Source organism: Taudactylus pleione, unplaced genomic scaffold (assembly GCF_031769625.1).
Source record: "Taudactylus pleione unplaced genomic scaffold, aTauple2 ptg000122l, whole genome shotgun sequence".
In the NCBI taxonomy this organism is placed as follows: domain Eukaryota; kingdom Metazoa; phylum Chordata; class Amphibia; order Anura; family Myobatrachidae; genus Taudactylus; species Taudactylus pleione.
In genome coordinates, this window is record NW_028284524.1 from 10,841,232 (window position 1) to 10,862,201 (window position 20,970).

The window sequence follows — 20,970 nt, forward strand, 5'->3', positions numbered from 1 at the left end:
AGTAATTAATTTCAATTTAAAAAATTTTTAGTTGCTTCGGCTGTATTTTAATACGCTCGTATTTAAAATTTCATGATCTTGGCTTGTAAACTGTGGATTTGTATAAAAAGACAGAAGGACAAATTTTCGCTTTTATATACAGGTTGAGTATCCCATATCCAAATATTCCGAAATACGGAATATTTTTAGCATGACTGAGATAGTGAAAACTTTGATTTTTGATGGTTCAATGTACACAAACCTTGTTTAAGGCAAAAAATTATTAAAAATAAAGTATAAAATGACCTATAGGCTGTGTGTATATGGTGTATATGACACATAAATAAATTTCATGTATGTACACAAACTTTGCTTGAGGCACAAAATTATTGAAAAAATTGTATAAAATGACCTGCAGGCTGTGTGTATAAGGTGTATATAACACATAAATGCATTCTGTGTTTAGATTTGGGCCCTATACCTTAGACATTTTAATATAATATGCAATTATTTAAAAATACGGAATATTCCGATATCCAAAATACCCCTGGTCCCAAGCATTTTGGATATGGGAGACTCAACCTGTAGTAGAATTACAAGTGTAGGCAACCTCTGGCACTCTAGCTTCTGTGAAACTACACATTCCAGCATGCCTTGCCACAGTTTTAGCATACCTTAACAACATAACTATGGCAGGGCATGCTGGGATGTGTAGTTACACAGCAGATGGAGTGCCACAGGTTGCCTACCCCTGTAATATATTATTTATTATTTGTAGTAGTAGTATTATTACTATTAGTAGTAATATTAGTTTTAGTATTTGTTGTGATGATTTTTATAAATAAATTTGTTTGCATCCGTGCTTCCTGCTTCCATGCATTATACTGTATATAGTGAAAGGGTATATCGTACATATGTGTTTTTATAAATACTTTGTTATCTTGCTCATCTTGTTTTGGGGAAATTGATATAGGCTTATTAAGTGAAATGATCACCTTATGTGTTGTTTCATTTACCAGGATGCAACCAATCAGAGTTTTGCTTTCATTGCCTAACTTGCAGAAATGCAATCATATGTACTTGCTGATTGGTTGGTATGAGTTACTGTACATTTGCAGTTTGTAAAGAATGTGTTGCAGGATCCGCATAAATTACTACTGTAATTCAGACTTTGCACTCTCTATATGGAGCTTTACTCTGGTTCATGACCCTACAATTATATGCTTTTTCTACAGTTCATTTTTGCTTCTCAAAAGTAGAGGAGTGCGTGTCAGTTTTCTAGTTACTTGTCTTCCACTGCCATCTAGTGGTTATTGTGGGAAGTGACGTACCATATAAGAATGACCCTCGTATGTTATAGGACAAATCCACCCACAGCTAAAAATAACTGCAATTGTCTGTTCACTGGATCCACTGTTGTCCCCAGTGAATATAACAATCCCAATCTACACTCCACTATCCTGTTCCCGGTTTGGAGTGTGGACTTGGAACCAGTGGGAAACCCTACGGAAACGGCAAACGGTGCCTAAAAGGAAAGAAAGTGCTAAGATTTTATTTTAACTCTTTGTAGTCCACCCACAAAAATATAGTTTTGGGACAGTTTCTATTTAAGTTATTCATGTTTTTAATGATACTGCTGCTATGGAACATCATTGCATGTTAGGCTTGTGAAATGATTTTAAGCCATATCTCTATTGGTGGTTACAGAGATAAATGAATTACATCTCCAATACAGCTTTCCTTTATTTATATGTACAGAAAATCTGTGTTTCAAATAGAAATGTAATATAATCATTACCTTTTTATTCTCCCCAAAAGCACAGTGGCAGGGTCATCTCTATGTTTTCACTAGAATACCACTGAATCTATCTTCTTCCTCTCATGTACATACTGGAGTCACTAAACATTAGATGCCAACAGAAAATGGGGACGTTTCATTATATAAAGGCCCATTTCTCTACATTGAGCAATACAGTGTTAATTCATGGGAACTTCAGATTATGTGCCATTTTTAATATGTAGAAAGTCTTTATCAATCTCCATGTACATGTGTGATCAATTTTAATTGCTTTCATTGTTATTTGACTCTTTGTGTTTAAATTGGGGTGTCAATTTGTAGCGTGACTATGAAGATTCAATCACTTTCGAGACAGAGGAAGGATGTTTTTATGTGACTCTGCGAGCTACCCTTCCGTGCCACAAGCTGCTGTTTCCTGCGGAGCTTAGTCTGCCAGCATGTTCTGTATATGACACATCAGAGGGCGTGTTTGTCCTGCGTAGTGCGAGGTAATGTTTTCTTACATACAGATGGGCCTTGCAGGTTCCTTGGAGCCAGAGGGCCTGATTCAGAGTTGGGAATAGAGTGAGAGATCTCTCTCAATTGATCATCTTGGTGAAACCATGCTGCACTGCAGGTGGGACAGATTTAAAATGTGCAGAGAGATTTAGATTTGGGAGGAGTGTTTCCAAACTGACATCTAAATTGTTGAATAATAATAAAGCTGTGCAGTATTTGTGGGCTACATGCAAAATCAGCCAGTATTTACCCCACATGTAAAAAAATGTAAGTATTTACACCCCTTGCATTGCAATATGGTTTGTTCAGGTTCACAGTTGAGAGAGATATCTCACTCTAATCCCAACTCTGAATCAGGCCCAGAGTTCACTCTTGCACAGTCTCTTTTTCTATTTGACTGAGTTAGTTCTATGTGTTCCTAATGCTGGCCATACACGCTACAATTATCGGGGCGATCCACCTGATATCGGCGGATCGCCCCGATAATTGTAGCGTGTGTGCGGGCGACCAAGGGTTAAATATTGCTCGGTCGGGCATGCAGTATTGTCCAGCATGCCCGTCCGATGCGATATTTACCCGGTAACTGTCAGCCGCATCGGGCAGTGTATGCCCAGCGTGGCCGACAGACAGACATTTCCTGTGTTCCTTCCTACGGAAGGAACAGGGAAATGTCTCCTCCCCCGGGGGCGGAGCGCGGATGTCGGGCTATACACTGTGAGATTTCTCTCACAGTGTATGCCGGCGACATCTGCGGCTGGCAGCCGGCCAGATAAGATGTCTGTCGGTTTGACAGACATTTTATCTGGCTGTGTATGCCCAGCATCAGTAAAGTGTGGACCACTGGGAAAAAAGATATTATTAATTAAGTTCACCACTTATTACACATTTGTTGACTTTCTCTTAGGAACATTTATATATTTTGAAACATGCATTAGTAATATTTAACATTTTCAACTTAAACAAAAAATAAAATAAGACTTTTATATATATATATAAAAAAAAAAACATCTTGTAAATAATATAAAGCTTTGCATGCACAGGTGTTTGGCCTCCTATTTCTCCAATAGCCACAGAAATGGGATTCATTCCGTTTGAGTTTGATACCGACTGTAATTTAGGGCAATTTGGAGTAAGGGCCTGATTCAGCAAGGATCGCAGTTGCTTAAACGCATGCAATCAACCGATTGTTGCGTTCTGCGCATGCGAACGCATCACAGTGCGCTTGTGACAACCGGCCGCTGCAATCGGAATTGCAAATGCAGTGGAGACGCAGACCCATCTTAGAGTGATTGATAGGAAGTGCTGTTTGTGGGTGGTGACAGGGGAAGGGGGGTGTTCAGGCAAACGTAGGCATGCCAGTACATTTCAACATCGTTGCATGGGCATGCATATATTATCCACTGCGATACCAGAGACAGCCTGAGGCCTCATAGCGTGCTGTGAAGTAAGCAATTTCTGAGTGAGGTCTGACCTGCCTTAACTGTGTCTGGGTCCGATGTTACCGATTGTTTTGCTATGTTGCCAAAGTATACAGATGTGAGTAAGGGGAAGTGGGTGTCCTTATGTTAGGCTGCGATCGCAATGCGAATGCAAACATTTACATATCAACGCTGATATTAGCAACTGCGTTGCGTGCGTATAAGCAGAATAGTGATCCTTGCTGATTCAGGCCCCATGTCTACTAAACTGCATTGTATATGTGCAGCTTAAGTTCCCTCAACTTATAGTGTAAATACGAGGTCTGTCTAAAAAGTTTGGTGAATGGTCCGATATATCTGTATGCAATGCTTGCAACAAGGTCACTCATGCGCGCTGACATGTATGGACATATCTGGGTTTGCCTGAGGCCGCCACCGCACTGCCATTGCATTCTTGTCAACAGAGTGTCCCAAGCAGTGTGCGTTGAACAGTAATGGAGCAACGACACAACATTAAGTTCTGCTTCAAATTGGGTAAATCGGCTACGGAGACGCACAAAATGTTGGTGAAAGTATATGGGCAGGATATTGTGAGTAGAAAATGTGTGTACGATTGGTTTGCACGCTTTCGCAGTGGCAAGGAATCGGTGGAAGACGAACTAAATTGCCCCATTGCTTTTTGACGCACACTGCTCGGGACACTCTGTTGACAAGAATGCAGTGCGGTGGCGGCCTCGGGCAAACCCCAACTGTGAGCAGGTCCAGACATGTCCATGCATGTCAGCTCGCATGAGAGACCTTGTTGCAAGCGCATTAGACCATTCACCGAATATATATATGTCCACATGTGATGGAAATTCATAGTTGCAGCGGAGGGCAGCAAAGTAAAATAGAGATGGCCACATCTAGACCTCAGAACACGGGGTGACATACTGTAGCTGTCCTAAATGAGAACTATACTCAGAAGCTAAAACTGTAATGAGTGAAGCATTAAGATAAAATGTAATGCTCAGTCTGACTTCTTACTACACATTTTTGTAAATAAGTAAAATGTGATGGAGTATTTCCTTCACCTTTATTGCACAGCAGATGAGCTAGCCCGCGTGTTACTGACATTGGCGAAAAAAAACTTTGCAAATTCACTTATTCAACTTGCAGTCACATACATTTCGAAGGAATTAAAAGTTATGGAGGCATATGGGAATGCATATTTGATAGAGTACAGTGTTTCTATATATTGTGACAGTGGTGCTTTTGCTGTCTATGCAATAATTTAAGCAGATATTCATATCTTAGTGACATGGATTACTTCTGGGCAGCTGAAGAGTACAAATGTAATTTTTATCCCCATGGAGTTAGGAATTTTCAGCTCTTCATATTTTCAGTTCTGCAAGATTTGAGATTTTCTTATGGTCCAATTAAAAGTAGTTGCAATATTTAAATGAAAACAAATAAACCCACATTAAATCTTTCATAAATGTTTTAGTGACTTGGAGACAAAATTCAGATGGAACGTCCCTGAGCCTTTTCTGCTAAGCCCAGCCAGCGGGGTGCTTGATCCCAGGTGTGAGATTCGGACCACGGTCATATTCCAGCCACAGAGCGCACTTGTACACAATGTGCTTGCATCTTGTCACTTTGGAGTGAATGAGGAATATGAAAGGAGTATCCAGCTTACTGCAATTGGTGAGGAGGCATGATCCAAGTAATAGTAAATTGTGACAATTAAAGGAGTATTACCATGGATTTCAAGAGCTAATAAAATATTAACTGCAGCAAAAAACTGCTGTTTTAAATTTGTTACATTTAATATCACAAACGGGAAAAGAGAAAACCTTCAAAATGAAACACACATTGGTGTTCGCAGTGTGTGTTCCCATTTCTATTGCATGATATTCATTTGCAACAATATTGTAGAGACACTTAGATGTGGCCACAGAGGGCAAGATTCAGACCACAGGAGTGATCCGCAAATGTACATTAATCACATGGGATCTGAGTAGTTAGGTGACTTATCAGATCCATTTAGCTCACTGCACAAACGGCTCCCCACATCAGAGAGACCTGGGGCCACAGCATGTCGACTGTCGGCTAAATCTTACAACCACCACAAGATAAGTACTGACTTTATTGTATCTTCTTAACAGCACAAGTGTATAAACAAGCAATTCACATTGATAGGATATTGGGTAGCTAATTGTATCTATTTACTAAGATGAGTTATAAACAAAGTATCTGATGATTGAACATAGCAAAATGACTTCCCTGTGGTAGTAATCACATGGATTTATGCACAACTGATGAAATATCATATACAGTTCTCACTTGCCCCAGTGATGTACCTGTATGCGTTGTGAAAGAGAGTTTCACTGCGGTGACACTAGAATTATATTTCTATGATACAAATGTGTTAGAACAAAGATGAACTACAAATGATTTGGTGTGAACTATCAGAAATTGCCAGATTAACATGATTAGTGATTGACATATGCATTGCAAATAGAAAAACAGATCTCTGACATTCAAATGTACAAAGAGGATGGAATCACTATTTAATTAGAAAAGACGGGATATGAAATATTCTGTGTACATTCTGTGACTAGACATTGTTTTCTGGAATAAAGGTTATTCAGCTGAAAGATTGTAGTATTTTGCAAGTGTACGGAGTAGATACAAATAGATGTGAATCCCATCCCTACCTTCACTCTCTAGTAATATACTAATAGGTACATGAAATGCCAAAGTACCAATATTTATCAATTAGTGATTGTGATCACATCCACTATATACTTATGGAAAGAGGGCCTGATTCAGCATGGATTGCTATTGCAACAGCATATGCAGATCGATCGATGGTGCATGCAGCACAGTGCGCGTGCGTGAGTTAGAATTGTGATTGCTTTGCGATCACTCAAGCAGAATAAAGCCTTCGCAGAGTGAGTGACAGGCTGTGAGCATTTGGGGGTGGTGACATGGGAGTGGTCGCAGAAACGCAGGCGTACCTGTCCGTTTGAACGCCGTTGCATGGGCGTGCATAAATTAGACACTGAGGCGGCATACGTAGCTTTAGTACTCACTGCGTTCAACAAGACTTACAGTTTCTGCAGCAGGTCACATCCACTGTCATTGTGCGTGATGGGCTTATGTTACTCGATGTATACGTAAGACTGCAAGGTATTACGGATGTGAGATAGCGGTAGTGGGTGTCTATGCTGGCTGTGTGATGGCTTTGCAATTGCATTCATTAGCATATTTTCGCAGCAGACCCCTGTGCTTAATCACAGCTGCGAACTCAATAGCGATCCTTGCTTTATCAGGCCCAGCGTCCATTTATTTTGGATCTATAACCAATAGAGTAATTTATCACACATTGGTGACTTTATTGAATGTGTATCTACTCTACAAAGTAATAGAGAATACTATGTAATTATCACGTGAATAGAGAATATTATATGATGGTGATTGTGTCCCACAAACATACCTCTCTAGATCTACTGTAAATGGTTAATTTTAGTTGGTAACCCATTTCCTAATAATTAAGGAAGTTATTAATTATGGACTGTTCACTTGACTGAATGCGCAAGATAGCATGCACTCACTCTATATAACTGATTAGAGATTATTGTATGGATCTGCAGTAACCTGAAACTGATACAAATATCTTTGAATATACTGTAATTAATTGGTTTATTACAATTAAGGAACACACATATGGTATTTTAATATTTTTTTTTTATAATTCTTTATTTTAAATGGTCAATCAGAATACAATTTAGCACAAAAAGGAGAACAAATAAAGGGTCACAAAAACCCAATACAGACCATATTTTTAAACAATAATAGACAAACTAAACTATTCAAAAATACTTGGTAGAAAAGAAGGGGGGTAAACAGAGGGCAGGAGGAAGGGAGATGGGGGGAGAACACGACATTTCATCTAGAGAATCAGTACATATCGGACATCTTCTGGAGGGTAAACCTCAATCGTTGCCCACGGTTCCATGCACGAAGTGTGCGGAAGGAGGAGGGGGACTGCGCTCAGCAAGCAGCCAGGGAGCCCAAACTTGAGAAAAAACATGCCCTCGATCATGGAGGTAATAAGTTATCTCCTCCATGGTCGCAATATGCCAAATCTGACTCTTAAGTACAGAGAGGAGTGGTGGGGAGGTCTTTTTCCAATTTAGAGCAATAAGAGATTTTGCTGCTGCTAAGATATGTGCAGCTAATTTTTTAGAAAATTTGTCAATATTCAAGGGTGGGTAGCACAATAAAAATATCCAAGGATCTTTTAAGATCGGAGCTTCCAGAAGGGAATGTAGTAGGTTATTGACCAAGTACCAGAAGGGGACAATAATTGGAAAGGTCCACCAGATATGGACCATAGTACATCTGCAGCCACAGCCCCGCCAACAATCGGGTGAAGAGGATGGGAACATTTTATGAAGTCTCTCAGGAGTATAGTACCACCAATAATAAATTTTATATGCATTCTCTTTAATTTTGGTTGCAATAGAACTTTTGGCTATCCCCAGTCTCATGTCGTCCCAGGCCTCAGCATCTGGAGGAGAACCAAGATTTCGTTCCCAAGCAGTTTCGTGAGGTCTAAGAGAGGGAAGGGTAGCGTCTAAAAGAAAAGCATAGATCTGGGAAATTAGACCTTTAGATAATGGGTAATGTCTACAGAGATTTTCAAAAGGAGTAGGGGCACGGAGGACAGATAGTGGAGGTAATGATTGTAAAAAATGGCGGATTTGAAAAAATTCCAAAGGATTAAGTGTCTGGGAGTTTTTGTTGTAATATTGGCAGGGATAACCGTTGACCTTGGTCAGAAATTTTTTTATATTTTTTTAATATGTATATGTCCTTTCTTACTTATTGTACGCAATATTTGTATTTTCTATATATATTTTCTATATTTCGCTACCTTTTAACGATATGAGTGTCAGAAGCTTTTACTTTTTCATACCAATAAAAGTTATGTTTTAAAATTGTATAAACCACAAACATCCAAAAATTGGTCAGCTATTCCCTTCCTCCTTATCCAGTGGCATCTGACTAATCAGAATTCTAAAGCCAGCGACTCAGATGAGTTTGGCAGATTATATCAGAGTCTCACTTATTTCTTTTGTCATTTGTCATATTAAGTAATAGAACATTATTTTGCTGTTCTACATGTATTATTTATATTTCAATTTCAGAAATGTTTACCTTTATAAAGTTTGTGAGATTAACAGACTGACACTTTAATCAGGTTGAACCCTTGCTGGGACTCCCTTGAGCTACAGAAGGGAATGGGGTCACATCTGCATTGGGTGCAACTGCATCCAGAATGCAGCTTTATGCCATATACTAGGAAAAAAGAAAAGGAATTTATTTAGTAACTTAGAGTTGTCTGAAAGTGGAAAACTGTCTTCCATGTCACAAATCATAGACCTGATTAATTATAATTTCCAATATATGTTTCCTTTATATATAATACCATATCATGATTAGGGATGTGCAGGCTCGGATTAGTTAGAATTTTCCCGCCAAGTTTGAATTTTCCTGCCAAAAATCAGGTCACAGAAATAGGCAAAACATCATCTTTCATGGACTAACATCATCATTCCTGGACAAAAGTCCAGGAATGATGATGTTTGCTGTGAAAGATGACGTTTTGCCTCTTTCTGAGACCTGATTTTTGGCGGGAAAAATCTGATTTGGCGGGAAAATTCAAACTAATCAGAGCCTGCACATCCCTAATCACTATAACCCTATACATAACTTAACTCTACTTACAGTAAAGAACTTTCAACTTCCATATTATTTCAACACTTACAGCAAAGATGGGCAATCTATTGCTCTGTAAGCCGGTATCATTAACATCATTGTAAAGACTAACATTTCAAAAACACCGTCTGTGGCACTTACACATTTACAGTGTGTTTTCTATTGCAGCAAAGTACCCCCATCTCCTGGTGACAGTGCCGGGGGAATCTTGCCAGAACACTGGAGAGGAGGGACCATTATTGCAGTTCGGGTCTGTCGGAGTGGGCATGGTATCTGAGAAAATCATAGAAATACACAACCTGTCAGCGGTATGTCACTTTGGTATCTGTAAAGGGCTAGTCTATACATTGTGAATGCTTTAAAAACTATTTATTATGTCCCTGCTACGTTCTAAGGGAAAAGTTTTTCCATTACACCATCTGTGCTGCCCTATAACTGAACCAATTTGCTTGTTAGGTGGTAACTGTATAAACTGAAGGATCACAGACTTAGGCCAACTTGATATTTTGCTAGTTCTGATCCAATATTTGTTGTGATTGCTCCTTATTTCAGAGCCACTCATGCAGTGACTTGGGACTAAAATTACCAAATTAAGCCTTCTGTATTGTTGTGCGTGTAGACAGTTTAATAAATGTAATTAAATTAAGTGGCAATAAGCTCTACAACTGATAGGGGAGAGGTGTATCAAGCCTTGGAGAAAAATAAAGTGGAGAGAGACAAACCAATCAGCTTCTGTCATTTTTCAAACACAGTCTGTAAAATGACATGTAGAAGCTGATTGGTTAGCACTTTATCTCTCTCCAAGGTTTAAGACATCTCCCCCAGGAAGTGGTAAAACCATATGTTGATATATTCTCGCCTATAGGTAGACTCTCCTTTCAGTTTTACGCGACAGAAGCAGTCCTTCCAAGTGGATTGTAACTTTTTTTGTGATGTTACGTGTGGAGTCGTTCCAGCTCAAGAAAAGCTGAGAATTCCCCTGCAGTTCCATCCACGTACCGTGGACATGGAGAGTGTGGACTATTTCCATATTTTCTCAGCCGGTAATCTCACTAAGACAGTGCTCAAGATTTCTGGAACATGTAAAGGTATGATCTGCATTTAACATAAATTGCAATACTAAAGTGGTATTATTTATTATTAACCTTAATTAGCGTTAACATATTCTGCAGTGTTGTACAGTATCGTAAATACCAATCCAGTGCCAAACAGAGAAGCTCATTATAAGATGTTCCCGGTGGAACGAGATAAGGTTCTTGGATACAGAAGGTTAATTAAGCCACACAAACCAGTATCTTGAAAAAATATATAATTTATTACAACAGATAACAAGATATGGAAGAATAATAGTTACTTAGCTTCGGAATATAAGATGGTTACACGATCCAGGAGCCTCCTCTCAGAATAGAGCTGGAACGAACAATATCCTAGCCACCAGCTGCAGTCTCTGGTCCAGGCATAAGGCAGGCCACTGGAAGCTTTTTTGTTCTTCGTTTATATAGTATCCTACTTGTCATACCCATCTAACTCTACTAATATGGGCATAACCCTACTTCAAACTACTTTATTGGTTAACTACTGATAAGGACTTCTAAAATTTAACACAAGCGTACATCGCAGTAGACAACGCCTAAAGGATTTATGGCCTGTCTGCTTCCACATTCCTATACCATTTCATGCCTGATACCACTTCATGTCTGATACACACATAAGAACCATGAATAGAAATGGCTGTCAGTAGCCATTTTGCTATCCCAAAACATAAGAACTGGAGGCACAACTCATTTCTACAATCGCACAAAGTGTTGGTAGAGAATAGGTAAATTGCTTACACAGTAGGAATATGTCAGAAGCCATTATAGAACATTTTTAGTTTTGGAAGCTCTTACAAAATTGAATGTCCCACCCGCCTTATGCTCACATTGGACTCCTTTTTTCTACCTTATGGCCTCCACTGAGATGGAACCGTCCACGGCATCATTTCCACACTATAATGATAAACTAAAATCTCAAACTGATCACTACTGAAGCTGTGAGCGAGTTCTTTAGGGGCATTTTCCAGCACAGAGGATGAGGGTCCCAAGGGAAAAACTCCAAATACATAAGTACAGGGGAGGCATATTTATTTTTCAACTGTATGTTTTCAAGAGTGGAAATGTGTTTTACATGTTCTAGACATAGAGTAAAGGTCTTGGAATGGTCGGAGAGGGGTTACCTACTGACAACCAAAGCATTCAGAGAATTGCATAAGCTTGTGTAAAGAGCAGTGTTATGGGGGAGGATGACAAGTATAGGTATTGTGACGCTATTCAAGGGAAATATTGAAATGTAGGTGAGACACATTTGGTTTCATGTACGAACAAAGGGCCTGATGCAGAGTTGGACAGAAATCGGGCATATGTTGCTCCCAAACTGCGTGCACAGAAAACGTGTATATCCGCTGTATGCTGAGTTGTTTGCATCGTACATTGCTCCTGCTCCCTATGTGTATGCTTGGCGCCTTCTTGTACCTTCCTTTTACAAGGAAATCAGCACATATCTGAAAGAGATATACCTGTAAATAGGCGTATCTTCACTTATGTCCAGCTCTGCATAGCCCGCAGTGGCGTCCAAATACCCTCGCGGAACTGTCCTTGGTGATTGTGTCCGGTTACACCCCAGTTTGATGTCTCCAGTCATAGGAATAGATGTGTTTTATATGTGAACGACTCTGTATCGCCCATACTTGAGTGCGCTCAGTTCTGGAGCATGCGCAGTACAAAAATTAGCAAGATACATTCTGCAACTCAATGTCAGCACCAAAGTGCTAATATACAGTAACTTACATCAACCAATCACACATTTGCTTTGGTTGTCTGTCTTTCACTAGATGAATGAAAACTAACTACTGATTAGTTCCAATGAGTTACTGTGCATATGAACTTTGTAAATAATAACCCCCAATATCTTCTTGAAGGGCCATATGTGTCTCTCCAGACATCTGTACTGAATTTTGGTTTGATGAACTTGGGGGATAAGGTGCTACGTACACTGGAAATGACCAATTCCTCAGATGTGCCAGCACTCTACCAGTTTGACATTGACACAAGTCAAAGTGTTTTTTCCTTTGATCGTCGTTATGGGACCCTGGGTCCTCGGGAAACTCAGAGTGTGAAGATCATCTTCTCTCCAGATAAGCCAATCCCACATTACCGGAGAGTGGCCTGCCTCATCCACCACCAGGTTAGAGAATGTCTCATTATTTCATTATTGTGTCACGTTTACAATAAGCATTTAGCTGGGCTTGTTAGACTTAAATATAAAGTTAGAAAGTTAATGCTATTTCCATCAACCGAGGAAACAGGAAGCTCTCTCTCTCTCTCTCTCTCTCTCTCTCTCTTTGGAGTGATACAAATTGGTATCCAAATTAACACTCAATAGGTGTCTAGATAAACATTCAATAGGTCGACACCAGATGGTCAACAGGCAATACGTTGACAGGGACAAAATGTTGACTGATAGTCAACAGTGCAAAAGGTCGACAGGGACAAATGGTCGACGCACAAATGGTCAAAACATGTTTTTTCTAAATTTTTAAGGTTGGAAGGGGACGGTTAGGGTTAGGCACTAGGGGGAGGGTTAGGATTAAGCACTTGGTGAGGGTTAGGTTAGTGCTTTTTCCGGTATAGCGGCAGATGTCAGCGGCAGTGGAACCTATATGTGGAGGTTCTAACTGTCCCTAGACTGACCCTCTCTTACCTCCTGGCATCCAGAGTGGTGTAGCAGTCTTCTTAACCTCTTGCTGCTGCCGGGTTTGTGTGCGCCAAGTCGGGCTGTCAATGTGACCTGACCGCCGGGTGATGACGTCACTCACTGCTGTCTGTATAGCAGTTCTACTGTGTATCGGCTAATACTGCACCAACGCATTTAATACCCTACTGGGTACTTTTTCAAAGGATGTTGTTGTTTTTATTGTATGTAAATCAAAAACTTAAAAAAAAAAAATAAACTTTATTGTTTCCATATGAACGGACATGTTTGACCGGAAATAGATTAAAAAGAGTCGTAAGCTCATGTCATAAGGTGCCTATTTTAAAGCGCATTAGTTTGAGTTTGCAGTTTTAACATATAAATATATGAAATGTAGAAAGGTAAAAAATATAAAAAACATAAATATAGAAAAAATTTAAATCTGTATATAAAATTATATATTGAAAATGTAAAACTTCCACATGTAGGCTCCACTGCCGCTATACCGCATAAAGCACTCTCCACCAGTACACAGAAGAGCTATAAACATTCTATAGCATTTTTACCACAAGTGTTTACACAAACGTTTTTGCTTCTATCTAATTTTGTAATAAAGAAGTTTTTATTTATTAAACAGTGCAAGAGTTCGCAATACACATATAGTAAAATCCAGCGCTCGTATTTATTATCTTATTGCATTTATTTATCTTTACTGAGCTGCTAATTCTAAATGTTGCGGAATATTTTCTATATCTCTATTACAAAATTATCCACAACCAAAAATGTATAACCACAGAGAATAAAGGAAAAAGGAACACGGAGATGCACCGGACACATAGAAAATAAGAAACACTTTGTAGAGAAGAAAAAGCAGGGTTGTCCCAAAAAGTACAAAAGTAAAGGCTATAAAATAAAGTCAAGTCCGGATAAGAGAAATAGACAGATGAGGGGGAAAAGAGACATGGAGTAAGAGGGGGAGAAAAAGAGGGTTTGGGGAGCGCTGAAGAGAAAGGAGGAAAGAAAGAAACAGGAGGAAAGTTAATAAAAGATTAAAAGAAAATAAAACAGACAGCACCAGGGACAACATCTAGTACCTAATATAATCTCATATAAAAAATAATTATTGGGGGAGTTATTTATTTATGAGTGAATTTAACTGTCAAAAAAAATATATATATTTTTTTAGGACCCCTTGTTCCTGGATCTGATTGGCACTTGTCACTCGGACATGGTAAAACCTGTCATTGTGCTTCCGAAACACATCTCTATTTACAGAACAAACATGACTCGTGGTCTGACTGTGTACCCTCCAGATATCCTGGACACCATGATCAAAGAAGGAAAGCTCAGCACAGACACCACGGGGGCTCTCGTTCTGCAAGAACAGGTTTCAGTGTGTGATGAGATATTAGTAGTAGTTTGCCTGGAATTGTATACTGTCTTAGATGGGATTGTGGTCCCTCCCCTTTCGTAACTGTTTGCAGCATGTGCACTAAACAAGATAGGTCTATCCACAACCCACCTGTGGCCCACCCCTTCATATAGCAATTTGACTACAGCTCAACTGCTCATTTCAATGAGATATTAAGAATAAAGATGAATAGACATAGGAGCTGTGTGTTATTCATTGGTCTGGCCTAACACTTTCAATCTTGGGGCAAACTTGTAAGTTCAATGCTTGGCTGAGGCCTGACACGGAAAGATGCAATCTTCATGCAGTTATGTTGTAGATGTAATAAAATATGTGATAAAAGCCATTACTCGGAATCGGTATGAAATACCGCCGGACGTATGGTTTGATTCTCGGCAGCGGCAGCCCGACAGCTGAACAGATCCCGGCAGCGGCAGCCCGACAACGCTGGAAATCCCGAACGTCTTGAGGTAAGTAAAAACTAACCTAACCCTCCTTAGGGGTGCCTAACCCTAACCTTCCCCCCCAAGTGCCTAACCCTAATCCCTCCTCTAAGTGCCTAACCCTAACCCCCCCTTCCCCGCTACCTAAACCTAAGTCCCCCACGGGGGTGCCTAACCCTAACACTCCCGGGGGGGTGCCTAACCCTAAGTCCCCCCTGGTGCCCTAAACCTAACCCTCCCCCCACGCGGCTGTCCGCTCACGGCGCCTGGCATCACTATGATCGGGATGCCAGGCGCCTGTCTCCCGCCGTCGGGAAAATGACAGGCGTCTAGTTATAGACACCTGTCATTTAACCCGCGCCTGGATAAAGCAGTCGGGAAACCGGCTGTCGGGATCACGTCAGTCGGTTTCCCAATTGCATCCCCATTATTCAATCCCAATATTTTAGTTTGCATCAAAATCCTTCATAGATTCAGCATAATTACCTTTATGTCCTGAAATTACTAATAATTTGATGTTTCCAGGATGCAGGCCACTCACCTCCAGAGACATATATACCCAAGGATCCTACATCTGAAATATTTGATGAGTTAAACCATGAGGTCTCCACGTTGTCATCACATATTACAGCCAGCACCAGAGACTTTGATTTTGGTCGGTGCGAAGGACACTCTCAAGAACCTCTTCCCCTTTCCCTGACCAATCACACAAAGGGAAAGGTGACAGTTGTCTGGACCTGCAAACCGCACAGCCCATTCCGGATTACCCCAGAGTGCAGTGAGATCCCACCACTCAAATCCATGGCTTTTAGAGTGGTCTTCCAGCCCTCACAAACTAATACCTTGTATGCAGCAGAATTGGAAGGATTTGTCTTTTACAAGGTGAGCAGATGTAATGCATAAAGGAGATTGCCATAGCATTTATTTTTTTTAGAATGTTCCCCAGTCCTTGGAAAACAAACATAAAAGTAGAAATTTCCTTCAATTGCAGCAGAATCTTACAGCGAAGTACAATGGCATAAATAACTAATAATTAGGGGTGAGCGGGTTCGGATTTCTGAAATCCGAACCCCCCCGAGCCCCCCCGATCCGAGTCAGGCTCGACTTTTCCCGCCTGACTCGGATCTGAAATCGAGGCAAAACGTCATCATCCCGCCTTCCGAGTCTCGCGGGTTTTGGATCCTATATAAGGTACCCGCGTCGGCGCCATTTTCTCACTCGGCTGTGGACAGTGAAGAGGGAGGGTGGGAGTTAGGGCTGTGTAGTGTAGTGTAGTGTAGTGCTGCTGTTGTCCACTACTTCAAAGTCCATAGGGGCTGGCTGTGTTGTGCTGCTGTTGTTAATAGGGGCTGTGTCCACTACTTCAAAGTCCATAGGGGCTGGCTGGACTGTGTTGTGCAGTCAGTTCTCCATAGGGGCTGTGTCCACTCCAAAGTCCTGTGCAGTGTCCCAGTCCTAAAGGAGTGCTGTAGTGTTGTCCAGGGGGTGCTCTGTCCATCAGGGGTGCTCCCCCCAAGTGCTAAAAAAATAATATATTTTCTGTGTTTGTGAATTGTGTGCGCAGTAGCCGCACGTGCATCAACAAAGTAGTGCCAAGCGTGCGCCTGTGTCATAAGTAAAGGGCCGGCTGGCTTGACCGTTAAAGGGTGCTGTAACCCCCGAAAGTACACTCCAGTCCAAACCAAAAAAAAATTATTTTCTGTGTTTGTGAATTGTGTGCGCAGTAGCCGCACGTGCATCAACAAAGTAGTGCCAAGCGTGCGCCTGTGTCATAAGTAAAGGGCCGGCTGGCTTGACTGTTAAGGGTGCTGTAACCCCCGAAAGTACACTCCAGTCCAAACCAAAAAAAAAATTATTTTCTGTGTTTGTGAATTGTGTGCGCAGTAGCCGCACGTGCATCAACAAAGTAGTGCCAAGCGTGCGCCTGTGTCATAAGTAAAGGGCCGGCTGGCTTGACCGTTAAGGGTGCTGTAACCCCCGAAAGTACACTCCAGTCCAAACCAAAAAAAAAATTATTTTCTGTGTTTGTGAATTGTGTGCGCAGTAGCCGCACGTGCATCAACAAAGTAGTGCCAAGCGTGCACCTGTGTCATAAGTAAAGGGCCGGCTGGCTTGACCGTTAAGGGTGCTGTAACCCCCGAAAGTACACTCCAGTCCAAACCAAAAAAAAAATTATTTTCTGTGTTTGTGAATTGTGTGCGCAGTAGCCGCACGTGCATCAACAAAGTAGTGCCAAGCGTGCGCCTGTGTCATAAATAAAGGGCCGGCTGGCTGGACCGTTAAAGGGTGCTGTAACCCCCGAAAGTACACTCCAGTCCAAACCAAAAAAAAATTATTTTCTGTGTTTGTGAATTGTGTGCGCAGTAGCCGCACGTGCATCAACAAAGTAGTGCCAAGCGTGCGCCTGTGTCATAAGTAAAGGGCCGGCTGGCTTGACCGTTAAGGGTGCTGTAACCCCCGAAAGTACACTCCAGTCCAAACCAAAAAAAAAATTATTTTCTGTGTTTGTGAATTGTGTGCGCAGTAGCCGCACGTGCATCAACAAAGTAGTGCCAAGCGTGCGCCTGTGTCATAAGTAAAGGGCCGGCTGGCTTGACCATTAAAGGGTGCTGTAACCCCCAAAGTACACTCCAGTCCAAACCAAAAAAAAAATTATTTTCTGTGTTTGTGAATTGTGTGCGCAGTAGCCGCACGTGCATCAACAAAGTAGTGCCAAGCGTGCGCCTGTGTCATAAGTAAAGGGCCGGCTGGCTTGACCGTTAAAGGGTGCTGTAACCCCCGAAAGTACACTCCAGTCCAAACCAAAAAAAAATTATTTTCTGTGTTTGTGAATTGTGTGCGCAGTAGCCGCACGTGCATCAACAAAGTAGTGCCAAGCGTGCGCCTGTGTCATAAGTAAAGGGCCGGCTGGCTTGACCGTTAAAGGGTGCTGTAACCCCCGAAAGTACACTCCAGTCCAAACCAAAAAAAAATTATTTTCTGTGTTTGTGAATTGTGTGCGCAGTAGCCGCACGTGCATCAACAAAGTAGTGCCAAGCGTGCGCCTGTGTCATAAGTAAAGGGCCGGCTGGCTTGACCGTTAAAGGGTGCTGTAACCCCCGAAAGTACACTCCAGTCCAAACCAAAAAAAAATTATTTTCTGTGTTTGTGAATTGTGTGCGCAGTAGCCGCACGTGCATCAACAAAGTAGTGCCAAGCGTGCGCCTGTGTCATAAGTAAAGGGCCGGCTGGCTTGACCGTTAAGGGTGCTGTAACCCCCGAAAGTACACTCCAGTCCAAACCAAAAAAAAAATTATTTTCTGTGTTTGTGAATTGTGTGCGCAGTAGCCGCACGTGCATCAACAAAGTAGTGCCAAGCGTGCGCCTGTGTCATAAGTAAAGGGCCGGCTGGCTTGACCATTAAAGGGTGCTGTAACCCCCAAAGTACACTCCAGTCCAAACCAAAAAAAAAATTATTTTCTGTGTTTGTGAATTGTGTGCGCAGTAGCCGCACGTGCATCAACAAAGTAGTGCCAAGCGTGCGCCTGTGTCATAAGTAAAGGGCCGGCTGGCTTGACCGTTAAAGGGTGCTGTAACCCCCGAAAGTACACTCCAGTCCAAACCAAAAAAAAATTATTTTCTGTGTTTGTGAATTGTGTGCGCAGTAGCCGCACGTGCATCAACAAAGTAGTGCCAAGCGTGCGCCTGTGTCATAAGTAAAGGGCCGGCTGGCTTGACCGTTAAAGGGTGCTGTAACCCCCGAAAGTACACTCCAGTCCAAACCAAAAAAAAATTATTTTCTGTGTTTGTGAATTGTGTGCGCAGTAGCCGCACGTGCATCAACAAAGTAGTGCCAAGCGTGCGCCTGTGTCATAAGTAAAGGGCCGGCTGGCTTGACCGTTAAAGGGTGCTGTAACCCCCGAAAGTACACTCCAGTCCAAACCCAAAAAAAATTATTTTCTGTGTTTGTGAATTGTGTGCGCAGTAGCCGCACGTGCATCAACAAAGTAGTGCCAAGCGTGCGCCTGTGTCATAAGTAAAGGGCCGGCTGGCTTGACCGTTAAAGGGTGCTGTAACCCCCTAAGTACACTCCAGTCCAAACCAAAAAAAAAATTATTTTCTGTGTTTGTGAATTGTGTGCGCAGTAGCCGCACGTGCATCAACAAAGTAGTGCCAAGCGTGCGCCTGTGTCATAAGTAAAGGGCCGGCTGGCTTGACCGTTAAAGGGTGCTGTAACCCCCGAAAGTACACTCCAGTCCAAACCAAAAAAAAATTATTTTCTGTGTTTGTGAATTGTGTGCGCAGTAGCCGCACGTGCATCAACAAAGTAGTGCCAAGCGTGCGCCTGTGTCATAAGTAAAGGGCCGGCTGGCTTGACCGTTAAAGGGTGCTGTAACCCACAAAGTACACTCCAGTCCAAACCAAAAAAAAAATTATTTTCTGTGTTTAGCCGCACGTATATATCAAATCGATATAACATAAATGGAGGACCAAACTTTCTCCGATAAAAATAAAATAGAGAAAGATCAAGAACCACTTCCTCCTAGTGCTGAAGCTGCTGCCACTAGTCATGACATAGACGATAACATGCCATCAACGTCGTCTGCCAAGGCCGATGCCCAATGTCATAGTAGAGGGCACATACAATCCCAAATGGCAAAGTTCAGGAAAATGACCTTGAAAAAGACATTTAAATCAGCTGAAGAGAAACGTAAACTTGCCAATATGCCATTTACGACACGGAGTGGCAAGGAACGGCTAAGGTCGATCCCTAGTATGTTCATGACTAGTGGTTCAGCTTCACATGACGATGGAAGCCCTCCTCCCACTAAAAAAATCAAAAGAGTTAAGCTGGCAAAAGCACAGCGAAGAACTGTGCTTTCTAAGAAGATATCACAAATCCCCAAGGAGAGTCCAAGTGTGGTGGTGGTTGCGATGCCTGACCTTCCCAGCACTGGACGGGAAGAGGTGGCTCTTTCCACCATTTGCACGCCCCCTGCAAGTGCTGAAAGGAGCACCCACAGTCCACTTGCTGATATGCAAATTGAAGATGTCACTGTTGAAGTACAACAGGATGAGGATACTGGTGTAGCTGGCGCTGAGGAGGAAGTTGGCGAGGAGGATTCTGATGGTGATGTGGTTTGTTTAAATCAGGCTCCGGGGGAGACAGTTGTTGTCCGTGGGATGAAAAAGCCCATCACGGTCATGCCTGGGCAGAAGACCAAACATTCCACCTCTTTGGTCTGGCAATATTTCTATCCAAATCCGGACAACAACTGTCTTGCCATATGTACCATATGTAAAGGTGAAATAAGTAGGGGTAGGGACGTCAACCACCTAGGAACATCCTCCCTTATACGGCACCTGCAGCGCGTTCATAAAAAGTTACTGTCAAGTTCAGAAACTTTGGCTAAGACCGTAAGCAGTCCAGGGACACCTAAATCCCGTTGTCCTGTTGTATCCAAGCGCCTGCAAACCACACCATCAACTCCCTCCTCGTCAATTTCCTCCTTAGTCAGGATCGGAAGTAGTCCTGCAGGCCATGTCACTGGCATGACTGACTCTCCTATCCGGGATTCCTCTGGAGGATCCTGCATTGCTACGCCTACTGCTGCCGCTGCTGCTGTTGCTGCTGCTGGGAGTCGTTCATCATCCCAGAGAGGAAGTAGGAACACCACTACTTTTACTAAACAATTGACCCTCCAACAGTCCTTAGCGAGGAGGATGAAGTACGACAGCAGTCATCCTGAAGCAAAACGTATAACTGAGGCCTTGACTGCTATGTTGGTGTTAGACGTGCGTCCGGTATCCGCCATTAGTGCAGTGGGATTTAGACAATTGATGGAGGTAGTGTGTCCCCGGTTCCAAATCCCGTCTAGATTCCACTTCACTAGGCAGGCGATACCGAGACTGTACAGAAACGTCAGAAAAAGTGTCCTCAGTGTC

At 42.0% G+C, this 20,970-nt stretch overlaps 1 protein-coding gene across 1 annotated transcript in view; it reads left to right on the plus strand.

The window, feature by feature from the left end:
- Nucleotides 1-20,970, plus strand: part of CFAP65 (cilia and flagella associated protein 65) — a 173,670-nt gene that overhangs the window by 22,097 nt on the left and 130,603 nt on the right. The window contains exons 5-11 of the mRNA XM_088472350.1: nucleotides 2,099-2,265; nucleotides 5,180-5,379; nucleotides 9,631-9,770; nucleotides 10,328-10,550; nucleotides 12,419-12,684; nucleotides 14,378-14,578; nucleotides 15,571-15,927. Of these exons, the coding sequence (XP_088328476.1) occupies nucleotides 2,099-2,265; nucleotides 5,180-5,379; nucleotides 9,631-9,770; nucleotides 10,328-10,550; nucleotides 12,419-12,684; nucleotides 14,378-14,578; nucleotides 15,571-15,927 (1,554 nt within the window). The remainder of the gene's footprint in view (nucleotides 1-2,098; nucleotides 2,266-5,179; nucleotides 5,380-9,630; nucleotides 9,771-10,327; nucleotides 10,551-12,418; nucleotides 12,685-14,377; nucleotides 14,579-15,570; nucleotides 15,928-20,970) is intronic.